Genomic DNA, 21,232 nt, shown 5'->3' with positions numbered 1-21,232 from the left:
AAGTGGTTTTGTGACTTAACCTACCCCTATCCTGGGTACATTTACCCATATGGGGTTCAAAATGTCAATTGTATTTTTCAAGTTTTAATGTGAGCATCATTAAAAATATATACATATTTAATAACGTATTTTCCTTTTCAAAATAGTCTTCTTTTATTTTCCCTTTGGGGGAGATTTAGCAGACTGAGAAAAACATAACATTGAAATAGATAAAGTACTAATCAGCTTCTAATGGGGCCTACACACTAGGAGACACTGCTGAGAGATCTGAGAAATGTAGATAGTTTAGCACACAGCACTACACAGCGATGTGTCAGCGCTGAGTGCTGTGCAACCTGTCAGGGCCAGTGAGAACACTGGTCCTGACTGACAATTAACTAGATTTAAACCTTTGATAAAGCTACTGATGTAGTGAAACGTGTAATGGCTTTGCTTCAGATACCCACCCTGATCTTAAGGCCCCCATACACTAGGGCGACTTGTCCTAAGGACAAGTCAGCCCCGATTTTCCCTGAGCTTCCCGGGCAGCTCCCCGGGGGAGCTTGATAAGTTTTGGCACTTGATGTGCCACTTTTTACATGTGATAAATCGGATGCGATTTATCACATGTAAAAATCTGGGGGGGAGGCATCAGGAGCAGGCTGGCAGTGGGTACCTGTCCGGGGAGCGGCAGGGACTGGTCCGGGGAGCGGCACAAGGTGTAGCGGCAGGCAGCGGATGGTTGTGGGTACCTGTCTCCCAGATTCCTGACTCCCAGAGTGGGTACCTGTCCGGGGAGTGGCAGGAGCAGGGACTGGTCCTGGGAGAGGCACAAGGTGTCCCGCCGCGCCCCCAGTCTCTGCTCAGCATCTGGGCCGCGGTCCCCGCTCCCTGCCTGCCGCTACACCTTGTGCCTCTCCCTGGACCAGTCCCTGCTCCTGCCGCTCCCCGGACAGGTACCCACTCTGGGAGTTAGGAGTCTGGGAGACAGGTACCCACAACCATCCGCTGCCTGCCACTACACCTTGTGCCGCTCCCCGGACCAGTCCCTGCTCCTGCCGCTCCCCGGACAGGTACCCACTCTGGGAGTTAGGAGTCTGGGAGACAGGTACCCACAACCATCCGCTGCCTGCCGCTACACCTTGTGCCGCTCCCCGGACCAGTCCCTGCTCCTGCCGCTCCCCAGACAGGTACCCACTCCCAGCCTGCTCCTGATGCCCCCCCCCCAGACGGCTGCACATGATTAATCTTATGTGCAGACCGTCCAACATCTGGATCTGATCCGATGCGCACGGGACCACGCATCGGATCAGATCAGATGGCATACCCTATGCAATTTGGCCAATTTCACCCGATTTCTCTGTCCAATCCTCCAGAATCGGGTGAAATCGGGGCCAAATCGCGTAGTGTATGGGGGCCTTTACACCCATTAAAGAGTCCGGATCAGGCCCAAGGAAATAGAGTGCCGCAGTGGCGGTTTTCTGATCCGTCTCTACCATCCATCATCTATCGCAGGACTGGGCAACACCGGCCCTCCAGATGTTGATGAACTACACATCCCAGGATGCTTTGCATTAGTTTTGCTATGTGGCCATGCTGAAACTGATGCAATGCATGCTGGGATGTGTAGTTCATCAACATCTGGAGGGCAGGTGTTGCCCAGCCCTGATCTATCGGGTGAACCAGCTCCAAAGGGAATTATTCTGGTTCACTCCTTCTGGCAAATTCCTTCTCAAATGGACAAAACAAAATGCACTGCAGGAGAGTTAAGGTGCCCATACACTAGTAAAACATGGTTATGGACGAATGACAGTTTGTCAGTTTTCCAGCATTTCCAAGCAAATGGTCAACTGTTATTTGCTCTCATCCATTACCAGGTTTTTGTTCAACCAGACAGGTATGCAGATAAATCTGCGTGTGTATGGCCACCTTTAGAGTTAGGTGGGGTTTTACTTCAAAGTGAGATCTATATTGCAGTGTAAAAAGTCAGTATTTTCCCTGCACAGAAACAAAATAACTCACCCAAATCTAATTCTCTCTGCACATTTTACATCTGTGCCCCTGCAGTGCACATGGTTTTGTCCATTTAAGAAGGAATTTGCCAGAAGGAGAGAACCAGAATAACCCCCAAGTGCAGTCATTTCTCCTTCCTTCTCAGAGCAACTAATTGGCTTCTGTAATATACACCATTTTCACATTGCAAACCGGGACTTCCATGCCATCAGCAAAAGCTAGAGATATTGGGATAAGACTGATGGTGTGTACACACTGGTACAATCACCCTGCGATTCTGACTATATAGCTCGCAGATCGAATGCAGATCGCAAGGGTTTTGAGTCCTATTGGAGAAAGAGCGCTATATAAATCTAAAAAGAATTATTATTATTATTAAATTACAACAATGGCATATTTTATATGACATATTTCTATTGAAACCACTACAAATTAGAAGCTATTCTATTTATTAATAAAGCTTTTATACAAAACAACATTTAATGGACAACACACAAACAGACCAAATTGGAATAGAAAATATTTGAATTTGAATTCATTCACTTGAGCTACCCAGTTTGTTTTAGAAAGCAGCAATCAAATCATAGAAACAGACAGCTGATTGTGGGTTTGTGAGTGAGAAAGGTATAGGAAAGTGGTGGGAGGAAGATATAAAGGGATTACTAATTACGCTGGGAATTGTTTCGAAAATATCTGTCTATTTGAGACAAACTTACCTACTTTTCTTTTCTCATCTCCTGGAGAGGAAATGCTACAGTTTTTACAGTGCTACCCCTACATTTCAAGGGGTAAAGTATGGCTAAAAATGGCCCATACCCACTTCTGCAAAACACAGTGATTTGAAGGTCCATGGGAAGTAGGAGGGGCTAAAATGTGCGATCTGCGTCATGTTAGACATACCCCTTCCCCAGGGACTGCAATTGCTGGTGATTTTCTCCACATCCTGCTGCTTCACTAGGGTGCACAAGACTTGCCTGTTTTTCCAGGGTTGTAGGGGGCTACCTGGAAAATCAGGAGCCTCCTGCAACTTCCAGAAGAGTAGAAACAATTTGATGGCAGATAAGAACATCTTGGTCCATTTAGTCTGCCAAGAAAAAAAAAATCCCTGAAGAAAATGCAAATTCAGCCCTATTTGTTCCTTCGGTCACATGTAAGCCTTTAAGGCTATTCTTATGCCTGTCCCAAGCTTGTTTACATTGATCTACTGTTTTACCCTCAACCACCTCTTTTGGGAGACTATTCCACGTATCCTCTACCCACTGCAAAGCAATTTTTCCTCACATTTCCACTTAACCTCCTTACCTGAATTTGCAGTGCTTGTCATCAAGTTCTAACACTTCTCTTCCTTTGAAGAATTTCTCCCCCCTGTATCTTGTTATATTTGACAATCTCAGTCATGACCCCCCCCCCCCCCCCACCATCCCTTCTTTGCTCCAAACTACAAGATATTTTAGGCAAGTTTTTTTGCTGTAGGCCATGCACTATTTTAGTTGCCCTACTTTGACAAGTCTCTATGCAACCAAGAATCTGACTTGCCTTCCTAAATGCTTTGTTACGTTGCTTGCCTCCATTCAAGTCATCTGAAATGGTGACTCCTAAATCCCTTTTCTCCTCTGTAGATTACATTATAGTGCTATTGATACTATATTTAGCATGTGGGTTGTTGAGACCCAAGTGCAAGATTTTGCATTTTTTTTCCCTCAATTTATTTTACCCTTTCAGGTGTGTCTACCCTGTTGCATACTTGTGTCTACCCTGTTGCATACTTTGTGTGTCATCTGCAAAAAGGCATCCTTTCCCTTGGAATACCATTTGAAAGTCACCAACAAAGATATTAAAAAGAACTGTGAGAGGGACCCAACAGATGAGTTCACACGGTCCTCATTGGCAGTCCTATATTTTTTGGCCAAAAATTATGCTAAACACCACCATTTTGCTCTGTTAAAATGGATTCACACAAAACATTTATCTGTCCAATTTGTCTGGTGGGAATACAAATCTGGAAAACTGATAAAAGGATTGGATACATTTTATAACTCAAACACCTTTAATAACCTATTTATCTGAATCACAATGGTCTGCTTTCCAGCATTTGGGAGCAAATGGTTGATTGTCCTTTGCTTCCATTATCAAATTTTTGTTTCCACCAGAAAGATTGGACAGATTTATCTTTAAATATAGAGTTTATTATACTTATTACTCTAATTAGCAGTATTACAGAGTGTGCATATGCATTGCCTTTCTGTTTTTGCAAGAAGCTAAATTAATGGAACGGATTCCATAAGATTTAAAAGCAGAAATCTTTCTGAGAATGGTAAAAGGTCCAGGTCCGATTCTTCAGATACAGTTTGGTAGCCAAGGGCAAAAAAAACTGCAACGGTCAATCTGAATAGCCAGATTCTTACTCAGCTGGTCAATGGTTTCAGAGTGATCCGATGCTGCCTCTTCGGGCGCAGCAGCTAATCAGAGATGCAGGCATTCTGGTTTATTTACACAAGACTCCTTATGCTACATTAGCATATTTTCATATTGTTGTTGCGTCTTCATACATATAGGTCAGGAGTAATGCTATATATTTTAATGATGAGAGGACAGGGCTAGGCTCGGTCTGAAGAAAGATAGTAGTAAACCACAGGAAAAAACAAACAAACAGTGGGCCGGTTATAAAAAGACTAATCCTCAGGTTGGCAAACCAAATTTTATTGAATAAACTTGGTAATAAAGACCTAGCTTATCCATACATGTTACACATTTTATGTAGCTTATTCTTGAAATATCTGATAATATATATAAAATTTTAAGATTTCATGAAGGATGCAGCTGTAAAGATGAAAATTAAACTTGAGACATTATTTTACTTCCAAAAAACATAAAGACACAAACAGAATGAGGTTTATATTTGGTGATGTATTGTCTTTGGATGCAAATGGGGAAGTTCTCTACTATAAGTGTCTGGCAGAGAACAACGAGCAGTTGATTCTGATGCACAATTCCATGCCAAGGGTGGGAAAATGGAGAACAAACCACTTCAGACAAAGCCAATTGTTTGTTGTCTGTAGAATTGTGAACTTTGAGGCGAGCCAAAAATTCAGTTAGTCTGTTTATTTTTTTAATAAGGTAAATGATTCTTAAGAATAGAATTGAACCCTTTGAGTGCCAAGCGAATGTTAAATTAGTTGTGAAAATGACCAAGCAAACTTTTTTATTAGTCCTTTGACTGAGAGTTCCTCAAAATATCCGCTAAAAATGCCAACTTCGCTTACAGCGACTGTTCTTTTTTTTGGGTGCAATATTTAACTTGAAAGTGGAAAATGTGTGTGTGTTGTGCAATTAACAGCAGATGGCACGGGGGTAGTCACTCCCCTATAGTATTATCTATTATATGGCATCTTTACCATCAACTGGCTGTTGTTCCTGAGAATTAACCTTTTAACTGGGCACTGCATTTGGGACATTTGCTTTGCTCCTAATTAACCAGCATACAAAGCGGCAATCTTCTCAAGGACTCCAGAGCCCTCAATAATTCAAGTGCACTTCCAATGAGGACACAGGAGACACGTTTGCAAATGTGAGACATTCTATCATTTCCAATCTCCTCCAGATCTCATCACATCACTTGAAAAAAGTTTTTATTGTGATATATATATTGTTTTTGATAATTACAAATTTTTATGACAACTGTCTTGTAAGAATCAGCCAGCCCTGGAACAGGTCTTCTTTTTTCAATATTTAACTTAACTTCAATTAATTGACTTGGCTGTTCTTATATTTATTTATACTAAAGGAACAGTTGCGGTGAGCAACCGTGGCATTTTTAACAGATATTTTGAGGATCATTCACAGCAACATTGGCACTCAAAGGGTTAAGGATTTTTTCTTTTTATTTTTTTTTGTAGTCTAATTTTCCTAAACAAATTGGTTATTGTGAGCTAAAACCAATATCAAAGAGCTTGGGGTTAATAAGCTTTAAGCTGTGGACACATTCTCAGATTTTTCCCTATTTTCGATTCGATTTTGCTTATAGAAGCAAAATCAAATCCACATCGAATGGTTTTTAGGACACTTTCGATCTGCATTCGATTCAATGTGCACTCCTGTTTTCTCAAAATCGAATACAAAAATCTACTGTGCAGCCAAGGAAATCTCGAATTCGATCCAGTAAATCGAATGAGTTCATTGTGCCTACATTGTGAAATCGAATCGAATGCAAAAGTACAGATCTAATGCCAAATCGAATGGGATGATCTAATGCCAGATGAAAAAGTACAGATCGAATGCAAAAATCAAATGGGATGATCTAATGCCAGATCTAATAGAAAATCGAATCAAACATCAAATCTAAAGCAAATGCGTGTGTACAGGGTTTTACGGACAGCATAAAGGAGAACCATTTTAAAAGGGGGGGTTCTTATTTCGTTTGGTTTTCTAGTTCAGCTGTAACAATGAAACACTTCTGGTTAGTTGTAAAGCCCTGTACACACGCTTAGATTTACTTTAGATTCGATTTTCTATTATATCTGGCATTAGATCATCCCATTCGATTTTGCATTAGATCTGTACTTTTGCATTCAATTCGATTTCACAATGTAGGCAATGTACTCATTTGATTTACTGGATCGAATTCGAGATTTCCTTGGCTGCACAGTAGATTTTTCTATTAGAGGTTCTACCATCTATTTCCATTGTATCACTATCATAAATGTTACATACTGGGATATATGTGTGGTCTTTAATTTAGATTAACTTTCGATGTACTTAACAAGTGATGACTGTTACAGCAGTTACATGCATTAATCATACAAACACAATAACGACAATTTGCCGGTGTCTGGTAACCAGAGCTATGTTCTCCCAAATACAATAATGCAACTTTCTCTCACTATTTTCACCTTAAACCGTTCATTGCAATAATTTGTACACACTAAAGGACATGCAAAAGATACAATGTCGCTCACAATTTTCCTGGAACTCCTGATATAGTGTGTACACACTGCAATCTTGCATAAAATATAATCAGTGTCACATCCAGGAGCATGCGGTCAATGACAATACCTGCCCAATGAGCAATTTTAAGAATTTGTCACAACGAATGGTGAACATTGCCAAATTATTTTAAACTGTCGTCTAGTGTGTACTCAACTTAACTGTATCCTGAGTTTGTGTTTTATTTTCTTTTGTCAGATAAACTATAAATTTGTAACAATTTCTAAATAAGGAGTCATAGCAGCCTTTTCCCATTTAAAAATACAGTTAAAAAGTAAACTACAGAAAAGGTGAAGACATACGTACAACAAAGGGGAAGCCATATATATAAAGAAATTAAAAAGAGGTACATGCAGGATAACTTCATGACTGCTTATGCTGCTACTTTGGTGCAGCCAGAACGAATATATGTTATTTAATATCCAAAGCTTTTCATCTCCAGTTAGGATGGATAACAAGTCTGTCCAGAAATTATTTGCAAGGAGATAAAACGAAGCTGGGAGAAAGAACAAAATGGACGTTGTTTGGTTGTGAAAACAGTCTTATAGAAGGTCTTATTTCGCTGTGTGAAACTGAAATGTGTTTACACACCGGAGTGTAGGTTAACTGGCAAAAATGTCATATTTTGGTCCATCAAGTCTTTATTTTCAAAAGGATATGCAAAATTCATCTCTCACCAGGTTTCTGTGAGTAGTCTGTATTAATTTTCAATGTGGACTCCTTAAACAGTTGGGCATTATAGAAGATACTCGATATACAAGAGGTCCCATTTCACAGACTTTCAACAGCAGTGACAGATGCAGGAGTGGAGGAGCGTGACGTGGCGGTAGATGATCTCTCAACAGCAGGACTCAGCAAAATGGGGTCAGCGGTTTTGGGTAGCAGAGATCGAACTGGATTGAGTGCCTTAGTGGGGCAATTTATGGTCTGGCCACAAATTCGATGGTGCTTTTCCCAGTCTTTATGCTGGCAAAATGACCCACAGTATCGAGCAATGTTACACCCGCTGCATGTCTCACTTGCTTTACGACCACAGTTCCAACAGCTCTGCAAAAGAAAAATATGTTACATTCAGTTTGTGAAACTATATACACACACACACACACACACACACACACGATAACAGATTACAGGACACAGGACATGTAAACACATTTGTCTTAATATCAGTCCTCCCCTTTTCTGTCTATTTACAACAAAACACAGGAGAGATGGCTACTCTATTGTCTGAAGAAAACGTGCCAACACGGCGAAACGCGTTGAGCTGCTATCAGTGTCACTTGCACCTGCACTTTACCGATCCAAGTCTGCATCTGCACTTTATTTATCTACCCGGACCAGCTAAATAATTCAAGGAATCCACAATCTCAGCATTTCTTCAATACAAAGACACATCTGGGTTATCCAAAACCCGAAAAAACTTCTTGTGGTCTTTCTGAGTGAATCTGGATCCGCTACTCGCTGGAGATTCTGCCGGGACTTCACCTTTCCTCCTCCCCAGTATATAGGAGAGAGACTGCCGAACACCACTTGGTAAATATTCTGCCACCACAGGTGCATCTGAACTGATCCATCTTTCCACCCACTGGAGCAATATCTCTCCAATTTGCCCATTACCCAATCCCCATTGGTGATATAGAGAATTATCTAAAAATGTCTATTTTTTTATGTTTTAAATCATGTTTAATAAATGTTTATATATGGTTAAATTGTGTTAGACCCTCTATTCAGTATAAACCCAGCGCTGTATAATCTCTATTCTTCTCTATTGTCTAAGAAAGACTGACAATCGGCATACACATTAATACTTTGTTAAAAGATTTACTACATGGAAATAGGAGAAAAAGAAACAATTACGGTCTATGCTCCACCTTCCACCTCAAGGAATTTCCCATGCCCCCTATACTGCCATTTCTCCACAGATCTATAGGGTGTGAGAATCAGAAAGTGAGAGATTTTGGTATTGTTTTCCCTTTTTTTTTTTTTTAAAGTGGCATTCAATTACATGTAAAAAGCGACTTTTTTAGTGTAAATGGTTGCTACTTTAAAAAAACTGGGAAAAACTCTCCCAAAATTTGTTACTTTCTGATTCTCACACCCTATTACATTTGTCCCCAAGGTTTTTGTTGTCTTAATTTTAGGATTCAACTAATTGTGTACAAAGAAGTGGGAACCTGGGAAATTTCACAGGATATGCATACTGTAAGTATCTTGAGGAACACTGCTCTAGAATAGGATTGATTAGAAAAGTAATCTGGCAGACACCAGGGGGCACAGACAGCAAATAAAAAAACAGGCACTAGTCACCATACGCAAGCAAACTAGAAAACAGTGATAGCATAGAGGGTGTCCTTGATTTTTGCTGGTTATTTGTACACATATTAATAAGGTCTACTCTCATGAAGAGTATACATTGTGATGTGTGCGCACTTAGTAGGTAGGTAGCCTTCTTTACTTGCAAAAGACTATATACATTTTGAAATTAATTTCCTACCTCGGTGGATTCCTCCTGCTCATTTACTACAAGGAATGCATCCTCAGTTGCTCTCCGCTTGGCATCTGCAATGGTCTGTTCCATCCTGGCTCTCTCAGATGCAATCATCTCAAACGCCTTTTGCTCGGCCTCAGATACAGCCTTCTGTACCTCGGACATGGCCTGACGTTTCACCTCATTAACAGCCTCTTCTGTGAAAGACAATGACGTTACAGTATGGATAGATACAACAGGACTTGGGTCCTACATAAGACAAAGTGTCGTTTACAAACCCTGCTTTCTAGTCTTTATCCCACACAATCACTTATAGTTTAACTTTTTTTTTTTTTACCTGTAACACAACGTTTTTCTTAATATGTGCCACAATTGAAGTATGTTTCCATCTAACACCAATATATGTACATTTCTTCAAAAGTACCCCCTAATTGGAGTTGTTTATACATTTGAATCCTGGTCTTATTTTTCAGCGATACTTTTAATCTAATTTCTGAGTTATACTTAACAGATCTCTAATCTGAACAGGTGAAGAACCTAAAACTTAACTCACAGCTTTTCTCTTTCCTACAATGTAAAATCTGTTTATGGCAAACACCTTTTACATACAATTTAAAAAAATATTTTATTGTTCACTTTGGGGGTATGCCCGAAAATTTTCCGGGCTGAGCCGCGCTGAAGGAGCGGGCTCTCCTGGAAAATTTCCAGGCATACCACTGATAAAGAGGTGTGCACCAGTGATGCCTCCAGCTGTGCAACACTGGTGCACCACCTTCTAGGGGCACCCCCCCTGCTCCACCCCCTCCTGTCGCTCCCCCCACTCCACTGTGGCCAGTCCCCGCCCCGCGATCGTATGCTGGGGCTACCCTGCTGCTGCCCCACGCTGTCATTCGCCGCAGTGACCAGGCAGCTGACCCACTCTGGGAGGATCGGGCCAGCTCAGGGGGACTTGGGAGTTCCGTGCACAAATACCCCCGAGCGGGGCCTGCCACCTGGTCACTGATGCGAATGGCATCCCAGTGGTGAGTATTTCTGGGGCAGGACAAAGCTGCCCTGGTAGGTTTGTCCTGCCCCAGAAAAACCCACCACTAAAGGGGTTAAATCAGCAGAAATGTAAGTTATCAATAGGTGTCTATGACCCTGTGCTATAGCGCTCAGCCATGTCACACCTCGAGGTGTCCTGTCCCCAGATGATAGTAGGTGGCATCCTGTACCTGCTTTCCGCCAGATCTCATCAGTAACATAGCCTCCTCCCGTTCGGCTCCCAAAATCCCTCTGAGAATCTGCAAGAGGCAAAATATAGTAACTTATTGCTATAACTCGCCAAGTAAACAAAAAAGAACCGAAAAGGTTGTACACACGGTTCAATTCTGTCTCATGGCAGATTTTGACTATCCAATTTTGACTAACTGCACTTGAGATGTACTTTAGATTAAAGGCCCCCTTACATTTGTCCGACTTGTTATAACGACAAGTCGGACCTGATTGTCCCAGCAGCTCCCCGGGAGGGATCACATGCGATGGAACTTCATGTGCCAAGTTTTGCATGTGATAAATCGCATGCGATTTATCACATGCCACTCCCGGGGAGCTGCAGGGACAATGGGAGCGGGGGACAGCAGCAGGAATATGCCCGCAAACAGAGAGTGGGCAGGGGGGGGGTCGGGGTGCAGGGAGCCGGGCAGGAAGCCGCTGGGCAGGGAGCAGGGGGGGTGGCGGCGCAGAGTACCAGGGAGCCGGGCAGGAGCACACAATGCAGCAGCAGCACTTCCAAAAAAAAAAAGAAAAACCCCATACAAACGAATAGGAAGCCATTGATTGGCTGAGACCTCTCTCAGCCAATCAGCGATTGGCTGAGAGAGGTCTCAGCCAATCGCTGATTGGCTGAGAGAGGTCTCAGCCAATGAATGGCTTCCTATGCGTTTGTATGGCCCTTTTTTTTTTTAAGTGCTGCATCGTGTTCTCCTGCCTGGCTCCCTGGTACTCTGCGCCGCCCCCCCTGCTCCCGCTGATGCTGCCCGGCTCCCTGGGCCTGACTCTGGTAGGTCCCCTGTTGTGGGGGAGCACGGCTCCGGGCAGCACATAAGATTTAGCAAATCTTATGTGCAGCCCGTCCGACCTCCCATCTCCGATCCGAAGCGCACGGGGCCGCGCATCGGGTCGGAGGGGATGTCACCATATGCGATTTGGGACGATTTCACGGCCCGATTCATCCGAATCGGGCAAAATCGTGCCCAAATCGCATAATGTAAGGGGGCCTTATGACTATCTTGCAATTTGGCACTAGGCCAAATACACTGTACAGGCGTGATAGCCAAGATAGACTTGCCTGCACAGTCTATTTTTCTATTCGATAGTGGCTAAATTCTGTGCGATGCTGACTAACCTTGTTTGATTTTGACTATATGCACACAGTTTAAGGGTACAGGTTATTTAACCAGTACATTTTCTATAATATTTTTTACTCAACCCCACTTTAAAAACAACCCCTGACACTTTTTCCCGTTCTGCAGGGCTTCATAGAAACATTAGACCTAACTGTGAAATGTATCCACTCATTACAAGGGGTAAACTTACTAAAAATTAAAAGATTCTGTCTACCATTACTCTATTGCATCCTAGAAACTGACAGACAGATTCCGATAGGTTGCTATGTGCAACATCATCTCTTTTTAGAAACGTTAGTAAAATTATCCCTAGGCATATAGGAGTAGATTTATTAAGCTCAGTGAAGTGATAAAGTGTCTGGTTTTAAACACCTGCCAATCAGCTCCTACCTGTCATTTTTCAAACCAAGCCTGTAAGTTCACAGTTAGGAGCTGATTAGCCGGTTATAAAAACCAGACACTTTATCACTTCACTGAGCTTAATAAATCTGCCCCAGAGTGCCTGATTCAGACAGGACCACTGGGCTGCGCAGTATGCCAGGTGATTGACAGCCGGCTGCCATTTGTTGACGTCAGCAGCAGCCACCTTCACCCCATGGCCATCCCACTGGCGAGTAAGTCTAGACTTAGCGCTGCAAACATGGGGGAAAACCAATAGATGGTGAGCGATTGTGCACGGCAGGTTGTGGGCTACCTTGGCGGGGTGTAGTTTACCTGATCGCTGGACTCTGAACATTCGAAGCCCAGTGATCACATCTGAATCAGGCACATAGTGTGAGGCCACTATTAAACACTGCAGGACAATCCAGAAATTGGCTGATTTTCAGTTTAATGTTTAGAAAAAAAAAAATTAAAAAAAAAAAATAATAATTTTGACTGACACATAATACTTGTGTGTTTATGTCCTTATTATATTTACACTAACTAATGGTCTCATTGTTGTTTATTATGTATTTTCTCACCATTTGTGCCAGAGTCCGTACTGGTTGGACTGTGCTGTCTGCTCATGTGTTCACTTCCTTTCCTAATCTCGGAGGACTCGCTGTAACGTCTTTTCCAGTAATTTAGCTCGTCCCTGTCCACTTCTTGACACCGGCGCAGCACTGACATTGAGCGTTTTGTTTTTTCCACCATTTCCATGATACAGTTCAAGGCCTGTAAGAAACCAGATAGACTTTCCTAAGTATTATGCTTTTTAAACACAAGAGGGCGCCACTAGTCAACATTTTACAGTATAACAAAAATGTCACCCTTATTTAAAAAATGCAGACACTTAACATAATAGGAAATGCAGTCATTACTGATTTGCAAATCAATATTATGCTCCACTAGTAGCCCAATTCTAGATTGCCAAAAGCAAAGGTTAGCTAATGTCTGCTCCAAGCTTATAGCCATAACAAACCAGTAGGGTAATTCAGACCTGCTCACTGGGCTGCATATATTTGTTGCCTAGCAAGCCGGTAAACGCTGCCCCACCGAACTAACGCCCACCCCGCTGCCCGAATATGATGTCATGCGACTTCATCCGCCCACCTCAAGCAGGCAGGGACACTCCTGCGTTCGCAGGGGTATGCCCAGCATTTCCATGGGCACGCCCATGAAACGCTAGGAGGAACCCAGCGATATATATATATAGATACATAGATATATATGGACGAAGGACCGGTACTCCCAATCTTCATACAATAATGGCTGGGTGCCCTCCCAAAAGGGTAAATATATCGGCGGTGGAACGGCACTCCAAAATAAATCCACTCAGTAAGCGTCAGCAGTATACATAGAATAAGCGCTCTCTATACTTTCTGTTGTACATAGATATATATATAAAAATAATCAGACCATGATTGTCTTACTTAGGCAAAATACTTTTTAAGTATAACAAAAAAAGAAACAGAACTACAACCAAGTCCCCTTAAGCTACAATAACGCCACAATATTCATAATAAGGAGGTCTTACATGATCTAGATGCTTCCATTCTTCTGCCCATTCTCTCTCGGTCAGCCTATGGTCCACAAGTTCTTCTTGGTAACCATTGTTTAAGTTGCCATTTATTCCTGAGGTCAGAGAAATGGGATTGTGAGATATAGAATGTGGTAGATCAGGATTATGGGGGGGGGGGGGATCATAGAAACATATAATTTGACGAATCCTGGGATTTTGGCCTAGGAAATGTATACTGGGATTTCACGATTGGTCAGCAGAGCTGCAGTCCTTTTTTTTTTTTTAAATGCTGCTCTAAGCACCTGCAGCAGATGACTCATATGCTGCCCATACCAAAGGCTGTGTGCAGTGTGACACATTGGGCAGCCCAATTCCAGCTACGCACTACCACCATACTTATGCAGTGGAGGGCTAGATGCTGCAGCTGCATGGTGTTTGTCATAGGGAGAGGGAGACAAGAGCGTGAGGAAGAGGGAGAGACAAGAGGGAGATTTAAGGAAGAGGAGGAGGAGGAGGTGCAGCAGCCACTGATCTCGGGAAGCACAGGATTGAGCATTTTTCAAGTTTCTATAAACTGCCATTTTACAACACTCATAAAAAAAAAAAAAAAAAAGAAGAGGTACTCAACTTACCAGCCACAGGATGGTGGCGCTCTCTCCCATCCCGGCAATCCCCAATCTTGCCCAGTGGATCCCTGTACATCTGTGATCCCGGAATATCATCCAATGAATAATGTTGCAGAGGCGGAGGGGTGGGGTGAAACTGATTGCCAGAGTTCAGGAGGGGCAAGGAAAGTGCTGGACTGTGTCGTGGGGCTGGACTGATGGTGCAAACTCTCTTCACAGGTGGCTCTGGAGCCATAGGTTCTCTTTCAAAGCCATTCTCTTCTCTCCTGCAGACCACAGAACCCCATTTAAGCAGTGGAGACAAATGTAATGTGTGTGCTATTTGTGAAAATGAATAGACCTCCAGAAAAGAATTCTGTGACCAGCGAGGAGGACTAGTCTTTACACTAAAACTCTGCAGTGTTTTATTCTCTTATTTGCAGTATACAGCACATTATTCCTCATCATACAAGAATTTCTACACTGTTCTAATGAATAGTTAATTGCCTCACAAGATTACCTCGCTACTGTTCAATTATAATATAGTTACTAAAACCACATATCCCACATATGCATACTTCCCCCTGTTTACCTGTCTGGGCTGTGCCTCTTGCCATGCCCATTGACCTCCATAAGCAATTCGGAGGAGTCAGATGGAGAAGTGCTCGTGTTGAGGAGAAGATGCTCATGCTGTGCCAAGTACTGTGAGGGTGTCTGCTTGGCAGCACGGGCACAGTGCAACAACTCCCTCTGTAAAAGTGGTAAATTGGCCTAAAAATAAAACCAAGTTACAGGTTAACATAACCCAATAAACAGATGAAGGAGGCTTAGACAGTGCTCTAGGATACTTGTATCCAGTATCTGGTGTCTGAGTTGACACTGTCTAGGGCAAGTGACTAGGTCAACCACTATTGGTAGACAGCAACAAGGTTGACAACTGAAAACGGCCGACATGCCATAAGTCAGCATTGACAGAAGCTCAACATAAGCTAATGGTTGATATGGACATGCGTTTTTCACATTTTTTTGTTCAGACCGACTTGGTTCATACTTTATTATATCCTCACTATGCTCACGGTCAACGATGTAGCTTTGTCACCACTTAGATAATAGTGTGCACAAAGCGAGGGCAAGCAGTACACTTATACATTATCCATGTCGACTTTCTGTCAAAGTAAACATATGGTACATTGGTTATTTTAACAAGTCAACCATTATTGGTCAACCTAGACATTGTCAATCCCCTATACCATAACCCTTGTGTTCAAGAGAAGTCAGCAGTAGTGTTCTAGGCACTTGCTATTATACAGTAAATACATAGGAAAGGTCTCTGTACTTCATGCTCTATAAACTGAGACATTTCCAATTCTATTTACTGTATAATACTAAGTACTCGGAGAGCTCAAACATATTGGTAACTTAACATTACTCAATAAACACAATGCCTTTCATCTTCTAATTCAGCACAACGATCATTAATATCCTCACCTTGAGAAAGGGGATCACAAATGGTCGGAGGGGAAAGTTGGTGGCTTCCTGGAGCTTGCAGTGAAATTCCTCTATGGTTATAGTAGAATTCTGTAGAATAAACATAATTCAGCTCAGGTCAGACCTCAGAAGCATTGTACAGCTACATAATGTTTAGAACTCATGTTCTTGTATACACAAACCATACACCAAATACTCTGAGCCCATGCTGAATGTACTGTAGACCTGTAATTGACACATTGTGAATAAAGCCATATCGGGGGTGGGGTGTTCACTAAGAATACCTCTCTGAGGTCACTAGCTCCTAGTTACTGTAAGTGACAGGGTGCCTACTACGGAATTGTGGGGCAGATGTATTAAGCCTGGTGAAATGATAAAGTGTAAGGTGGTAACAAACCACTGTCAAGTTACAGACTTATCAAGCTTCAAAAGTGAGAAAATGGAGACTGAAACAACCAGCTCCTGACTGTCATTTTTTAAACCCAGCCTGTGACACGGCAGGTAGCAGCCGACTGACTGGTTGTTTAACACACTCCATTTTATCACTTTTTGAAGCTCAGTACATCTGGCCCTAGGCTTGAAAAATGACTGTTTGGAGCTTGTTTACTGGTGCGTTATCACCTTCCACTTTATCACTTAACCTGGCTTAATGCATCTGCCACTGTGGGGTAGATGTATGAAGCAATGATAAGGGAGGAGAAGTGAGCCAGAGGAGAAGTGGCCCATGGAAACCAATCAGAACTGATGTAGTTCACTTGCTGCCAAAGGATGGCAGTGTTTTGGAGACACACTGACACTAGACCTATAAAAGATACAGAGCAGCTGATTGGTTGCCATGGGCCACTTCTCCTCTGGCTCACTTCTCCTCCCTTATCACTGCTTTATACATCTACCCCTGTGTTCCTAATGTTAGACAGATTTCAAGAATAATACCTTCAACCTGAGACTAGCAATCCATGGTATACGTGTAGCATCTTCAAATACATTGGCAGTACAACGTAAAATATACAGAATAATATAAGCCATATTTTTTCTATTTCCGATACATCTGTGGCAAGTAAAAAAACATCTGGAGTGCAGCTGTGTCCTAACTTACTGGGCATCCTTACACTATACATTGCATCTTAGTCACATCGCAGAACTCACACTGTACTAGCGATACTGGGGCATGACTTAAAACACACAGAACTTTTGAAGCATGATGAAGTGCAGTGGCTGTTCACATGGAAGCCATTTTACACAGATTCAGGTGCAGTCACACACAAATGTACAAATATTACAAACCCAATTTGTTTGTTAGGTTTATATGTATTATTTTGAGCATAAAAGACTCTCAGCATGGCCGAGTTCATAGGAACTGGCACGCAGAGAGCGGCTATTTGTATTATTTTTGGATTTTATGTATTTTTGTGACATTTATTATTTCCCTTTTAGGCGGTATCCATATAGGTGCAAAAAAAAATTCCGGGGAGCACAAATAGTTTTTCACCAATATTTCTTACAAAAGTACATGGGTCAGTGTGTTTCTGCAACTGCAACCCTATTTTTTTTTACGAAAATGGGTCTGCTTTCGAGGATATTTTTTTGCCTGATTTTTTTCTCTGATAAGCTGCGGCTTGCGCTCGCTCATTGGGGCTAATTGGATGCCCCCTGGGGATATAATTACCCACTGTAAATAACCATGGGTAATTGGATACCCCATGTAGATAGAAATTAAGGTTCAGAGTTCATAATATTAATACTTTGCTTTCCTATTTACAGTAATTAGCACAATCTCTGTCTGGTCATCTTTTGTCTCTACCGTCCTCTTAACCATCTTCAGTTGACGCTTTGAACTTACCACCAGAGCAAGAACTAGTGTGCGGACCTTCTCCCCAATCTCTGGGGAGATATCATTGCCAAACTGCTGCAATGTTGTGAGAAACCTCTTCAGTTTGCTGAGCTGCCTGACTCCGCATGTGGCTGGAAGCTGCTGATTGGCTAGAGATGAGGAGGAGGAAGATGAAGGACCATTGCTGGAACGCTGGGGTGGCGAAGGGGCTCCGTTCAGTGAGGGAGGAGAGTGGTTCATGCCATTTGAAACTAAGGAAAAATTAAGATATATTCAGAGATGAGAAAACTATCATGGAAGAAAACATGTATCACCAAAAACTACTTTAGAAGGTTGCAAGAGAAATTTGCAGGTCCTATAAAAAGACGCTAGAAATATACATGAATGCACATGGTTACAGTAGTGTATATGCAAAAATACCAGAGAAATAAAAGCGCATCTAAGCCTAATTTGTCATGTTAGCAATGAGGAAAAGAACGTTTCCAGACATCTATTCAAAGGTAGTAATAGAAGGGCTGCACATACCTTGGCCAGGCAAATTGCAAATACATAGGGTGGAATGAAATAGGGTGAGAGGATCAGAAAGTGAGAGATTTTATGGAGAGTTTTCCCATTTATTTAAAGCGGCAACCAATTACATGGCAAAATCAACCTTGTTTTGCAATGTAAATGATTGCTGTTTAAAAAAAAAAAAAAAAAAAAAAAACCTCACAATCTGATCCTCTCACCGTATTACATTCCATATATAGTATTTATTGATAAAATGTTTCACGTATTTTGAAAGAGTTACTCATTTTACACTAAAAGGATGCCCAACTAATTACATAATAAGTGACATGGTTCATTTTTGCCCAGTTTGTCAATGAACCCAGTGTCCTCAGTGCACCTTCCCTAGTGGTAGCTATAGTAGTACTGCAGTCTTGTGGTAATTGATAAACACCTGACTAGCATTTTATCCACTCACTGGTTTTATTTTTGGGGGGTTTGATTAGACTCTGGTGTATACACAACATGGCAACACACCAAACACACTACCTGTGTGAACATACCATTACATTGATGCTTCATCAGTTCTAAGCAACTAGGCATCCATTGCTGATTAAATGTTCCATTACTGATAAAAGTACGAAGTTTTCCTGCCATTACAAGCAGTCTGATTTGGATGGGGATTATCACATTCATAAAAGAACAGCCAGAATTTCCTGTGCAATCTCTGTAATGATAGCTTCATGGCACAGCAGCAAAATGCCATCAAATTTTAACCAGCTGGTGAGAGAGATACTATAAGCCGCAAGCTGTGCTTTACATTACAACACACTGTTGCACCACATGAGTGCTGAATGCAAAAATTCAACTACAGTTTTCTCTGGGTAGTATTGTGTGTAAATTTGCAAATTGCACCACTTGGAGGTTTCACTTCAATAACTCCCAGCTGTTAGGTGCATGCCTCCATTTACTGTGGCTGTCACAGAGAGCCAGAAACAGGTTTGTTCAGCTCCTGGCTTCCCAATTGCTGTACACAACTTCCAAACTGAATTCTGTACACCGCTTATATACAGACATTCAGTGCTTAAGCATCAGGCAGAGAAACCCTGTAATGTTATCATCTGAGGGAATTTAGGATTCCTGTCATGGCTGATCAGTATGGAACCAAAAAGAACAGTCAGTGTAAAATAAATTATTTGTTTTACATTGATTGTTCTTTTCGGGGTCATTGAAACGATTTTGTTTCTGGTTTAGTAAATATGGAAAATGATAATATGTAAACATCACTGAAAAGCATAGAAGAAGATATTACAAATGTTTTGATTAAAGCTGTAGCAGGACAACAGTCATCTGGTGAGTCTAGATCAGGGCTGGGCAATAAGCGGCCCTTCAGGTGTTGAAGAACTACACATCCCAGCATGCCTTGTCTTAGTTTTTTTTTTTGGCAATGCTGAAACTGCTGCAAGGCATGCTGGGATGTGTTGTTCATCAACAGCTGGAGGGCTGCTTATTGCCCACCCCCGGCCTAGATGGTTTACATTCATGAGTCATAACAAGGTTGTTTATGCTACTAGATTTATAAGGAAATCAGACTTCTAAATGACAAAAATCTATTACACATTGTATTAGACATTCGTCTTTAGTTTAATGTGCTCTGCTTGTCACCAATAGACATAGCAAACACATGTATGGTTAGAAGAGGTTTGTTTGAGTTGTGTGTTATCATAACCTAGTACTGAGGCTGCTCTCCCTACCTACAGCTTTATGTCCTGGTCATCCCTGCCATGCTCACTTCTTGCCATCAGGCCTCCTGGCCTGCACCTCATGTTTCCTGTCTGTCTTCCCACTCCCTCTAGACTGTAAGCTCTTTGGAGCAGGGCCCTCTTCCCTCCTGTTCTCACAGCCCTCTTATCACCTACAATCTATACCTGCATCTCTTCTCACTTGTGTTCATTCATTTCTACCACAGAATACTGGTAACATAGTACCATGCAGACTGCTCCTCTGCTTCACCAAAACATCTAAGCTATATTGTGTACCAAGAACTGTGCTGCTCATTGCTACCTGTGCTCTGTTTTTGTTCTTCAGATACTGTAATGTTTAGTTCTGTGTACCCTGTATTGTTTTAATTATGTACCCAATGTACAAGGCTGCAAACCACTTGTGGTGCCTTAGAAATAAAATCTAATCATTGTATATTTGTAGCATATCCCTCGAAAACACAGATTTTTGGGTGATACCAGCAAACATTAAGGACTTTATACTGTACACGAGACTCTGTGGTCTGCTTCTGTCACTCTATTTCCGACAGCGGCCACAGCGCCCACCGGGGCTGCAAAGCTGTCAGTTTGCCAAGTTTGGCACCGGCAGTGAAACCCTGCTTAGTGATTTGTGAAACATCCCCACTTTATACTTTTAGGAGCTTTAGTTAATGTTTGTTACTCTCCTAATTTGAGGAGAATGTCAAGCAAATCCAATTACCAGGGCTATGTTTGGTACAGTTGGGTAGGTATGCCCTCATCTGCTTGATGCACTAACATATGCGATAATTATGGCAAAGCACAGCTCTTGCTTTAAGAGCTATCCTTTGCGATAGAGTCAGCGGGTCCCATGGGGACCCGGCGGCTCTCTCCTCCCTCCCTTACCCATCGCTGCTGCTGCTACCGGGCTCTCCTCCTCCCTGCACCCGGAAGAGGATCAGTGCAGGGAGGAGGTCGTAACTGGCCCGGACACAGGTGAGGAGGGGGGGGGGGGGGGAGACCATTTTTCTGGCGATGAGTAACTCTCAAGGCCTCAAGCGGGATGCAGTTTCTCTGCTTATGACCAGCGTGCAGCACAAGGATTAACACAGAAAGATCACATATGAAGGCAAATTGTAGAATAACTGGATTATAGAAGTGGTTACTCAGGTAATATCAATGTAATTCTATCATTTTTAAGTTAAAAGTAATACCATAAATGGATTTGATAAGAAAATCTGTTTATATCATGTTTCAGTGAAGGTTCCAGGTTGAGTAAAGGCTTGTCTGT

At 42.1% G+C, this 21,232-nt stretch overlaps 1 protein-coding gene across 5 annotated transcripts in view; it reads right to left on the bottom strand.

Annotated features, from left to right (window-relative positions):
• Positions 1-4,653: 4,653 nt before the first annotated feature.
• Positions 4,654-21,232, bottom strand: part of CBFA2T2 (CBFA2/RUNX1 partner transcriptional co-repressor 2) — a 43,226-nt gene continuing 26,647 nt past the window's right edge. For 3 of the 5 annotated variants that reach the window (XM_083147668.1, XM_083147672.1, XM_083147669.1), the window contains exons 3-11: positions 17,726-17,967; positions 15,886-15,975; positions 14,990-15,168; positions 14,425-14,684; positions 13,808-13,905; positions 12,813-13,005; positions 10,633-10,746; positions 9,470-9,660; positions 4,654-8,022 (exon numbers count right to left, since the gene is read on the bottom strand). In XM_083147668.1, coding sequence (XP_083003794.1) covers positions 7,747-8,022; positions 9,470-9,660; positions 10,633-10,746; positions 12,813-13,005; positions 13,808-13,905; positions 14,425-14,684; positions 14,990-15,168; positions 15,886-15,975; positions 17,726-17,967 — 1,643 coding nt within the window. In that variant the 3' untranslated portion in view covers positions 4,654-7,746. The remainder of the gene's footprint in view (positions 8,023-9,469; positions 9,661-10,632; positions 10,747-12,812; positions 13,006-13,807; positions 13,906-14,424; positions 14,685-14,989; positions 15,169-15,885; positions 15,976-17,725; positions 17,968-21,232) is intronic. The other 2 variants (XM_083147670.1, XM_083147673.1) reach the window with 2 other exon arrangements.

Source organism: Crinia signifera, chromosome 6 (assembly GCF_055691185.1).
Source record: "Crinia signifera chromosome 6, ASM5569118v1, whole genome shotgun sequence".
NCBI classification, from domain to species: domain Eukaryota; kingdom Metazoa; phylum Chordata; class Amphibia; order Anura; family Myobatrachidae; genus Crinia; species Crinia signifera.
The sequence above is the reverse complement of the archived record's forward strand: the minus strand, read 5'-3'. Positions and strand labels throughout refer to the sequence as shown.